Source organism: Neophocaena asiaeorientalis, unplaced genomic scaffold (assembly GCF_003031525.2).
Source record: "Neophocaena asiaeorientalis asiaeorientalis breed wild unplaced genomic scaffold, Neophocaena_asiaeorientalis_V1.1 scaffold326, whole genome shotgun sequence".
Taxonomy (NCBI): Eukaryota; Metazoa; Chordata; class Mammalia; order Artiodactyla; family Phocoenidae; genus Neophocaena; species Neophocaena asiaeorientalis.
In genome coordinates, this window is record NW_020173654.1 from 55,290 (window position 1) to 67,284 (window position 11,995).

At 35.4% G+C, this 11,995-nt stretch overlaps 1 protein-coding gene across 1 annotated transcript in view; it reads right to left on the reverse strand.

Annotated features, from left to right (window-relative positions):
* Positions 1 to 2,697: 2,697 nt before the first annotated feature.
* Positions 2,698 to 11,995, reverse strand: part of LOC112401497 (zeta-sarcoglycan-like) — a gene marked incomplete at its 3' end in the record, with an annotated part of 443,517 nt that continues 434,219 nt past the window's right edge. The window contains exons 3-5 of the mRNA XM_024747793.1: positions 8,920 to 9,021; positions 4,059 to 4,118; positions 2,698 to 2,757 (exon numbers count right to left, since the gene is read on the reverse strand). Of these exons, the coding sequence (XP_024603561.1) occupies positions 2,698 to 2,757; positions 4,059 to 4,118; positions 8,920 to 9,021 (222 nt within the window). The remainder of the gene's footprint in view (positions 2,758 to 4,058; positions 4,119 to 8,919; positions 9,022 to 11,995) is intronic.

Genomic DNA, 11,995 nt, shown 5'->3' on the forward strand with positions numbered 1-11,995 from the left:
AGAACTCTATTCAAAACTCTGTAATGACCTATATGGAATAGAACCTAAAATAAGAGTGGATGTATGTATATGTATAACTGACTCATCTTGCTCTACATCAGAAACTAACACAACATTGTAAATCAACTATACTCCAATAATAAAAAAAAATGAGGAACTTAAAGTCCTGTTATTTCTAGTGCTGTCAGACTGTAAATATATACAGTCATTAATTATTTAGAACAGCAGGTCTACAATTTACAGAGAGACAACTATAGAAGAAACTTTTGCAAAGACGAGGTGGATAGAACAAGAAGCAATGACTGGAGATATGAGTTCTGGCTCACTTTTGAGTCCTCAGACCTTGGACACATCACTTAAATTACCTAAGTCTTGAGGTAAAGTATCGTCAAAATGGCAATAAAATTATCTGCTCTGTTCACCTCACAGGGTTGTTGCTTTGACATTTAGATATCTTTTCATGGAATCCTCTGTATATATTAAATGAGAGAAATAATAAAAATTACATTGACTAGACTATAATCAAGCTAATAATAGAAGGATGGATTTTCAGACTTCACGTTACTTGACCCATCAGAAACAGTTCTTCACTCTGTTAACCCGGAAATACTTTCTTCTCTTTCCTTTCAGGACACCATACTCTTTTGGTTTTCTTACTACTTCACCCATCTCTCCTTCTTAGTCTGTGGTTGGTTCTTGCACTTCTTTCCAAACTCTTCAATAATGGAGTGATGAATTATAGTGACTATAGATAGAATATTCAGTATTCTATCCACACTTACTGACATTCTTGTCTGATCTCATGTATTTAAATTAGATACATAGATAGATATAGATATTAATATTGATATAAAAATGTTTCTAATTTGTGTCTCAAGCTTATACCTCAACATGAAATCTACACTCAGATAGCCACCTGCTAACTTGAAATGCCTGCTCTTCTAGTAGACAAAATTATTAGCTCCAAAATTGTGCTCAAAATCTTCCCCCACTCCCTACTTTGCCCCAAATTGGCTAATAGTGACTACTCAGAACAAAAAACCTTGATACATATGTGATTCTCTCTTATTCTCACATCCCATTTGCAATGTGTTATCAAATCCTTATATTCTACTTTTAAAATACACTGTCTTTGATCATAATACTCATCACATAGTGAGGATTAAATATATGCAAAGGATGAAAAATATGCAAAGGATTTAGTATAATGTTTGGCTTTCATTAAAAATAATAAGCAATGCTGTTTCTTGTGTTGGACTCTGTGGTAAAGGTTTTACCTCGTTTATGTCTTCTAATAAAAATCATAACACTCTAGTCCCTAAAAATATTAGGGGCTACTATGAACTTTTGCAGATGATAAAAGTAAGGCACAGAGAGGTAAAATCAGGTAACAAGTCACAACTGTTAAGTAACAGAGCCAGGATTTGAAGCCAGGAATTGGACTTCAGAAATTTACTCTATGCTGAATGTTAGCTAGTGTTAAAAACCATTATCTGTCGAACAGCCACAAAAAATGATTTGAAATATAATAGAAATGAAAAACTTTCAAGAAAATGGCCAGCTTACATTCACAACACCAAAAGGAACAGTTTTTCTCCTCAAGCACAAAGGTGAAGAGAAAAAGGAATGGAAAACCCATTCCCATACACAATATGAACCATAAAGTGATTGACAAGAAACTTGTAATGCTTATATGAAAAAGAATGTTAAGAAATGTTCCTGAGCAACACAAAGTAAGTTCTCAAAAGAAAAAAAAATCAGGAGAGAAGCCATATTTCTAGATAGAAAAATCTCAAGACTATAAAGATGTCAATTTTCTCAAATTAAATGCAACCATAATTAAGTTTCCAATTGGAATTTTTATGAAACTTGACAGCTGATTATTAAGTTCATTTGGAAGAGAAAATGCACAATAGTCAAAAGGTTTTGAAAAAGAGCAATAAAAAAGAACTTACGGTAACAGTTCCTTAAAGTTACAGTTAGGTTTTAGTCCAAATGTATCAATAGAACAGATAGAGGGGCCATAAATAAATCTATGTACATTTAAGAATGTAGTATATGAGGAAAGTTGTACTACAAATCAGCGATGGGAAAAATGGACTATTCAAATTATGGTATTGGGGGCTATTGGTCATGAAGGAAATAAAAAAGGAAGGAAGGAAGGAAGGAAGGAAGGAAGGAAGAGGAAGGAAGGAAGGAAGGAAGGAAGGAAGGAAGGAAGCTTCCATCGCTTGCATTTCCGCCTGAGCTCTGCCTCCTGTCAGCATTATGATGATCTGTATAATTATTTCATTACATATTACAGTGTAATAATAGAAATAAAGTGCACAATAAACGTAATGCACTTGGATCATCCCGAAACCACCCCCCTGCCACCCTGGTCCGTGGAAAAACTGTCTTCCACAAAACTGGTCTCTGGTGCCAAAACAGTTGGGGACCACTGCTATAGATATTAACTTACTTGTATTCAGAGGAAACATACACAGCTTAAAATAATTAAAGAAATTATGATAGCTGTGGAGGACAAAGAAGATCCAACATAAGAATTATTGCTCTCTCTGAAAACCTTAACAAATGTAACTGAAAGATATTGAATGATATAATATAGAAAAGGTTCATGAAATGAAAGAAATGAAATGGCAAAAATGTATCAGACATCCAGGTAGAACGTGCCTGTCATCAACAGGAGAAAAATACCAGACTTTCCTGAGACTCTTTACGGCAATATTCAGTGCTAGAATTCCACAGAGCAATGAGCTAACAGGAAAAGAAGGGATGAACCGTTAATAACATTCCAGAAAAGAATAAAGACAACAGTCAGACACCTTTCGCATGCAACAAATTTACTCTATGCTGAATGTTAGCTAGTGTTAAAAACCATTATCTGTCGAACAGCCACAAAAAATGATTTGAAATATAATAGAAATGAAAAACTTTCAAGAAAATGGCCAGCTTACATTCACAACACCAAAAGGAACAGTTTTTCTCCTCAAGCACAAAGGTGAAGAGAAAAAGGAATGGAAAACCCATTCCCATACACAATATGAACCATAAAGTGATTGACAAGAAACTTGTAATGCTTATATGAAAAAGAATGTTAAGAAATGTTCCTGAGCAACACAAAGTAAGTTCTCAAAAGAAAAAAAAATCAGGAGAGAAGCCATATTTCTAGATAGAAAAATCTCAAGACTATAAAGATGTCAATTTTCTCAAATTAAATGCAACCATAATTAAGTTTCCAATTGGAATTTTTATGAAACTTGACAGCTGATTATTAAGTTCATTTGGAAGAGAAAATGCACAATAGTCAAAAGGTTTTGAAAAAGAGCAATAAAAAAGAACTTACGGTAACAGTTCCTTAAAGTTACAGTTTGGTTTTAGTCCAAATGTATCAATAGAACAGATAGAGGGGCCATAAATAAATCTATGTACATTTAAGAATGTAGTATATGAGGAAAGTTGTACTACAAATCAGCGATGGGAAAAATGGACTATTCAAATTATGGTATTGGGGGCTATTGGTCATGAAGGAAATAAAAAAGGAAGGAAGGAAGGAAGGAAGGAAGGAAGGAAGGAAGGAAGCTTCCATCGCTTGCATTTCCGCCTGAGCTCTGCCTCCTGTCAGCATTATGATGATCTGTATAATTATTTCATTACATATTACAGTGTAATAATAGAAATAAAGTGCACAATAAACGTAATGCACTTGGATCATCCCGAAACCATCCCCCTGCCACCCTGGTCCGTGGAAAAACTGTCTTCCACAAAACTGGTCTCTGGTGCCAAAACAGTTGGGGACCACTGCTATAGATATTAACTTACTTGTATTCAGAGGAAACATACACAGCTTAAAATAATTAAAGAAATTATGATAGCTGTGGAGGACAAAGAAGATCCAACATAAGAATTATTGCTCTCTCTGAAAACCTTAACAAATGTAACTGAAAGATATTGAATGATATAATATAGAAAAGGTTCATGAAATGAAAGAAATGAAATGGCAAAAATGTATCAGACATCCAGGTAGAACGTGCCTGTCATCAACAGGAGAAAAATACCAGACTTTCCTGAGACTCTTTACGGCAATATTCAGTGCTAGAATTCCACAGAGCAATGAGCTAACAGGAAAAGAAGGGATGAACCGTTAATAACATTCCAGAAAAGAATAAAGACAACAGTCAGACACCTTTCGCATGCAACGTTTCAAGTATCAGCAAACTAACACACAAAACTAATTAACAATGAAATACAAGAAAGGAAGGAATGATTTGAATAATGAACTCAGCCCTGGAGAATCCATAAAAAAAGGACTGGTGGTGAGGATGGCAGGCATCTGTATTGTGAATTAAGACCAAAGTGCCAAGGCAATTAAATTTGCAGAACAGAATGTAAATATTATGAACTCTGACAAAGTTAAAATCATATAATTATCAGAAAAACCTGAAAATGAATAGGGGCGAAGACAAACTGGAGGGAAGCTAATCACCCCAAATTGCACTGCAGGGAGTTAATGAACACCGTCTGAAATGAAAACATGGAGCTAATGCATCCAACTTCTTAATGGTTTTCATTGTCTTTTATTCTTAACCATAAAGACAGTTAAAAAAAAAAATTTTTTTGTGGTAAAAAAATATTAAAGGTCAGCAATTCTTTCCAATTTATGTCAGTTTATGTTTCTTCTATTTAATTATGTATAATATACTAATTATAAATAGCAGGTACATGTCTCCCTATATATTTATCTTTTTTATTTGTGCAAATATATAATTATATAACTGTCATGATGTTCACCATATGTTAACAGGGTTTTTTCTTGAGTGTAAAGGTTTTGGGATGATTTGTGTGTTGTGTGTGTTTTAACTTGAATAAAGACATTACAGTAAATAATAAAGTTCATCAGTATTAAACAACTGAATGTGAAATAATAAGAATGATAATAATAAAAAGATTATAGAAGCTTGCAGATATCTATTTATGATTGGTTTGCATGGGAGAAAGAAACCTGCATAGAAGAGATTTGCCAAGGTAGCTGAAGGACACAGGGTCAGGAGATTTATCGTGTTGTATAACCAGGGAAGAGGTCTGCTGAACTTGCCTGTCTCCATGGCTTTGTGTCTGAATTATATAAAGAAGAATTGAACACAGGAGATGAAAAACTGATTGTAACGAAGAACCCAGTTAGTATCACAGCTCTGAAGCCAAGTGAAATGACTGGAAGTGAAGAGAGGGTAGAACATTGCTCACAGCTCTGCTAACACAGGAATCCTAAAAAAAATGCAGACTTCTTTGTTTTGCTGTGGAGTTACAGGAACTGGAATTATCTGGTAGCCATTCCCCTGACACAATTATCAATCTGTCATGCAGGATGCTGGGATGAGGGGCAATAGTGAGGTACCACCTTAACTGAGGATCCTTAAATGGAAAAAACTAAGAGAGGTATTCAGCTAATATCAGATGAAGTTGGATAATACTTAAGATAGACCTAGAGAACTCATGATGCAATTTTTTTCTGGTAACAATCAGTGAAATATAGATAATCTAACCACCTGAGAACTCTGAATTCACGAAACCTTGAGAAACTTTTCAATTACATTAAAAAAGTGGTGATTACAAGTCCTAATTTCCTGATACTTCAAATATTTAACCTAAAGTTAGACCACATGCATTAAAGACCCATTCAGAACGTTATAATATATGCAAGGTCAAATTCCAAGTTCTTTGAATATTTTGTATCTAAAGAAAACTATATATTTAACTTCACAAATGTTCAGTGAGTACCTACTCTCTAAAAATAATGTTAATTTTGAAGATGCATTGAATTCTAAGATACTTTAAACATAGAATATGTTTTTCTGTGTGCTGATATGATCAACCATTTAAAAAGGTTTTTTTTTTTTTTTTTTTTTAAGCATGAAAAAGAGAGTAAACTGCATTGGATAATAATAGAATTTCAAATATCTATAGAAATTTGGTGGTGGAGACAGCCAACTACCCTACAGTTAGCTTGTAGGGTAGAAACAGCCCATGGTTTATTAAGTTAGGAGGCTAGGTGTGTGTGTCTGTGGGCAACTGCATTTTTGACCAATAGAACTGTATTACATTTCCATGTATAGGATTAAATAAATACCTATGTAACCAGAAAATAATTTTAAATAAGAAAATTCTTTATTTCAGAGTGGAATACTGGCTAAATAGAAAGAAGGCAATCCACCGGCATTAGCGCAGGAAAACACACACACAAACACACACACAAATCAAAACTGCAGGAAAAAAAATCTGCACAAATCAAAATTGTTTGTACACTACTATTTTTCTCAGCTTAATTGAATCTTTGTAAGTACCTGTTGAATTTAATAGATTTTATCTTACCTACAGGAATTTTGACATTTTATCATAAAAACATTTGAATACATGAAAATGTGTGGAAAGACTGAACTAAGTGGAATTAAAAAAATAATGTAAAACCTCACCTCTACTAGTATTACTGAATTTGTTGTGTTCTTTCTTAACCTAAGAATCACGTATTTTGATAAGTTTCTACCAAACTCGCTTTATTAATGAGAAAACTAAGGCTCAGAAACATTGTGGCTGGCTTTTTGAAACACTGAATAAACTTCACGGCAGAGAAAAAACAACTGCATGCATTCATGGACAAGAGAATCCTAAAATGGGGACTGCTTATAAAAGATATATTTCTCTTTATTTTAAATATTTATTTTTTTGTGTGGTATGTGGGTAGAGACATTTCCACGGAATAAATGAGTCTCCTTTTTCTGTTCTCAAACCAGTCCTCCCGTCTGACTGCTGATGGAACATGCTGCCACCTGCCTGGGCTGTATCATGCTTCGCAGTTACTGAGAGGCAAATGATAACGAGAGGAGAAGCGACAGGACTGGGGATGTGAAAGGGAGCATATAGATTTCCATCAATACGGTGAGTTTTAGAAATGTTTGTGAACAGGCTTCCCTGGTGGCGCAGTGGTTGAGAGTCCGCCTGCCGATGCAGGGGACACGGGTTCATGCCCCGGTCCGGGAAGATCCCACCTGCCGCGGAGCGGCTGGGCCCGTGAGCCATGGCCCCTGAGCCTGGGCGTCCGAGCCTGTGCTCCGCAACGGGAGAGGCCACAACAGTGAGAGGCCCGCGTACCGCAAAAATATAAAAATAAAAATAAAAGAAATGCTTGTGAACTTTCCCAGGGATAAAGGTTAGAAAGCCCATCTGCCACCACCTCACATTTTAATGCTATAACATCAGTGAATTCTTTCTTGTTTGGTCGATAGTTGGAGTCAACATACATCCCTGTTTCCCAGGAGTATCCTTGTTTACACCTGTTGCTTGCCCTCAAAAATGTTCCTACTAGGAAGGTAAATTCTATAACCCTCCTGCTGGCAGAGGGCTTCGCAATCCTTCTCTAAACTGTACTCCCAGGAAGCTGCTCCAAATTGGTCTAAAATGGCTTTGAAGATAAATCTTTTTTTTTCTCTTGCCGTCCCCAGACTTATCCATAGGATATATTTTCAAAGAAGTTCCCGCCTATGATGACTCTCACCTTTGTCCTATGTTAAGTACTGTTTTTATTTCCAAGTATGAGTTTTCATTTCTTCAAATATGAAACTGCTTAGTGGTGTGAAACACAAGAAGGAACCAGCAAATAACAGAGTGGTGATAACTTCCAATCAAAGGGAAGATGCTAATATGTGTAAGCATGCTATATTTTTTTCAGTTTTCCTAACAATCAAATCAAATAAAAATACCAAACAAACTTTTTATTTTAAGTTTAATTAGTTTTGATAGTTTAACCAGTAAGGTCAGGTGTTCATACATGTGTCTATTGTATTATTTATTCTCTGACCTAAATCCAGAAAGTAATCTTAATAAAAAATTTCCAGTACCCAGAGTAGCAGTCAATAGAGTATATTAGGAAGCTCTGCAAGTTCACACATAACAAAATAAAATTTAAACTTAATATAATTATCCTAATTAGAATTTTTATGAAAAAGAATCCTTTGTTCTGTGTTCACTTTGATATTTAAGGGAAAAATAGCCTCGAAGCAAATTATAAAATTTTGGCTTACTATGCAACTCACTTGCTAAAATATTGCTAATATTAAAACATTCTAGTCGAAAATACACTTTCATATTTATGAAATAAGGTTAGTAATCTTTCCACATTTTATATAACAATCTTTCTAATTATTCTGTTTCACTAAATTTATTTCCACACATACACACATATCCCAGGGGAAAACCTATTACATTTGGAAGAGTCTAGTGAGATTCTGATGTACCAAAGATACTACCTTCTGAGAAATAACACACTTAAGCCAAAATGAACAATGTCTAAGCTATAATGTTTTGAGTTTTAGCAGGCTGCTAGGTGATAAAACACACATAGCACACACACATACACACATACATTTGAAAGAATAAATATTCTTACTGGTTTTAAATAATGTACATCCAGAAATAAAGTTAATTTCTGTACTAAGACTTTTTGTCACCACTTTTAGAAAATGCATGTCCGTTAAAGCTGAAAAGATGTAACATACATTGAATTAATATCATTTATTCAAGTCAAGGTTCTCGCAGAAATTACTCAAAATATGTTAAATGCCCCTTTTGGAATTAATATAACTGGATTTTTAAGGTCCATCCATTGAAAACAGAAGGGCATATTTTAGAGACTAACAAAAGCAACACTGCAGTTTAATTGGAAATGGCTCTCTAATTTGTCAGTTTGAAATTAACTTCTCCACTGGTTTTTCAATTGTTTCATTGTTTTGATTTCTTCAAATAAGTCTTTAGCTTAAAATAACTAAATGCATACTGAAGAGATAAGGGGTATCTGTCCTCCTATTTTAAGCTAAAACATAACCTCTAAATTATCTTTTACAGTAAGCCAAAGCCAGTATCACATACCTTTCGGGAATGAATTTCTTTCACATACAATGGAAGTAGAAACTCAGATATACCTTCAAGTCGGATTCCCTTCTTGGTGACTCTCAGATTTCCCATACCATCCTACAAGCAATGAAATATAGTTCACTTTTAGGTTAATTAGAGAATGAATAACTGGCCATAATTTTTTTAGGCCTAAGTTGAGAAAACAGTAAGCTCAAATCAGTGATGATTTAAGGAAAATGAGAGGTTGAATCTACTTAATGAATGATTGCAGCAGTTTGCATGCATATGGTGGGCTCTGTTTAAAATGAACAGGGAAAGAGGATTATAAAGGACCTAGTATCTCTTTCAAGTTCTAACAGAGACTGGGACTCATCTGTGAATAAATCCTGTACTTTCTTCATGCATCAATCCTTTTAACTATTTATTAGGTAAAATGATACTTACTACCTGATTATTGAAAACAACTTTGCAGAGAGATCTAGTATTATTTTTACATGACAGTTATACACATATTTCTACTACAATCAAATAGTCACATTTGTACAAGCAATAAATGATTGACTAGTGTAAGTAAGAATGGTGTCCCAGTGTTTTAACCATGGGTTAATCATACATCCTTTTCTTTAGAAAGTAATACTCTATGAGGAGGGTAAAACAGTACACAAATAATATCTATGAGACAAAAAGTAAAACTAGTAAGAACATGGGAATTAAAGAAAGAATTAACATCTGGTTGGAGAGTAAACCATTTCTCATGGAAGATACTGACTATGATAAAGGCCTTAAGAATATGGAGTTTCAACAGATGTCCCTAGAGGGAGGAACAAAATGACCATTCTGGTCACAATTAGGAAATAGCATGCCATCCAAACTGGCTCATGGAATATTGTGAGCAAAAACAACTGGGAGTATGTTTTGAGGCCAGAGAAAGAAAAGCCATGAATGCAAACTAAGGGGTCTGTATGTACAACAGCGTCCAAGAGAAGGAATGTAAAATGTTCTCGAATAGCTCAGTGGCTTGAAATGATCAGAGTTACGTTTTAAGATGAAGCTGGTAGAAGTACTATGTGGAGCTATCTGACAGAGTCTCAATAATGCACACCTTGGTAATAAGTGTGAGAAGTGTGGTGGAAGAGCAACCTTCAAGACCTGGTGACTAATTTTATCTGGAGATACTGAAAAGAGGGCCATTTATGACTGACCCAAGGTTTCACAACTATGACTATGTAAGGATATGTAGTGATTTTTACACTTGGACTAGTAAAATTTGTAGGCTTAATGGAAAAAATAAGTTCAGCTTTGAACTTTCTAACTTTGGACTTTCTAACTACTTCCAGTAGCAACACTGGAAAAAAGAATTTTATCCATCAACCAACGCATCTGTAGAAAGCAGGCTGGGGTGTGACAGTTGCTTAAGTCTCGCTTGAATCTATCATGATGGATGAGCAAGTCCTGTGTGGAAAAAATGTATATAAAACCAAAGAGGGACTCCTAGATAACGCCTAGGTCTGTGGCTTGGGAAGACGCATTTTCTACCTCCAGGGAGGCTGGGATTAGTAGAAGAGGAAAGGCAAGAGATTATGATAGCCAGCCTCAACCCTCTGCTCTGACCTCAAAAGAAAGCCAAAGAAGAAGTAGAACGATGAATAGAATTTTGAGTAAGAACTGAAGAACTTTTCTTTAAACTCAGACAAAGAAAAGGACTAAGAAGACCGAGAGAAATATTTTGAGGTGGTGAGATCTGTCTTCTCATGGAAGGAGAAAGGAATTGATTCTGGTTGAACTGAATTTGGGATGAGACAGAGGAATTCACTTCTTGAGCTTGAACTTCTTGTCAGCTTAAACTTAAAGCTGACACTAGAAATGCCTAAAAGTTTTTTAAAATAAGAAAATTTCAAGCATCCCTGAAGACAAATTCTGATGGGAAAATAGGCCTACTTTTGTTTCTCACAGACAGAGCTAGTTTACACCAGTTTTATAATATCCTCTCTCACTTCTGAAACTGAAGTGTCTCTGATATAGACATTAATTACAGGGTTGTTCATTCACTGGCTCTAATTAGTTTTGCAACATTATGCAACAGAAACAGGCAGAATTAACAGTGAGAGAGATTCAAAACTGAGGATTTACTAGACAGGAGTGGCAGAAAGTCATAGGTACGTGGTGTTCTAAAGTAACAAAAAAATGATGCCCTTAAAAGGTTATTATTTTTTTCTTGTTGGATAGAGACATGTAAAGCCAGAACAGTTGTGTCTGGCTGCAAAAATAGCACAGGGTAAAGAATAGCAACAGATGATAAATTAATCATCAAGTTCAAGAGGAGTTAAAAAAATACGAGAAATGCTAAGACAGGTTTATCATCAGAAAATGGAAACTCAGATTTTGAGATCTTGAAGGCGAGAACATTTCCGCACATGAGGTCCAGAGAACACCTGAGGAGTGGCTACAGATGTAGACTGGAGACACAACCCTGTATATTGCACAGAGCCTAGAATAAGAGTACATGTAAAGTGATGTGTGGCTTTAAAATATTATTTTGTTTCAGAGGGATTTTCTTGGCTAAATCTCACACACTGACTGTCCATGTATATTCTCAAATGCCTGCCTAAAGGAAATGTTCAGGAGCGCTCTCCATGGAGTTGCTTTGCAAATGTTTAAGGCAAATGTTAGACTATCTCAAGTAAAGAGAAACAAATTCTATCATGAATGTAATTCCCAGTTCGATATTAATTTTAAAAAATGTTTTTATAAGATGGCTAAAAATAAAAGAATTGGACATCCAAAGTTAAATGTGATACTACCTATGCTATATGCATATTCAATTTTGGAAAGTTTTGATTCTTAAGCTCAGTGTTTTCTTCTTATATTTTCTATATGACATAAAATGTGTGGCTTCCCTGGTGGCGCAGTGGTTGAGAGTCCACCTGCCGATGCAGGGGACACGGGTTCGTGCCCCAGTCCGGGAAGACCCCACATGCCGCGCAGAGCGGCTAGGCGCGTGAGCCATGGCCGCTGAGCCTGCGCGTCCGGAGCCTGTGCTCCACAACGGGAGAGGCCACAACAGTGAGAGGCCCGCGTACCGCAAAAAAAA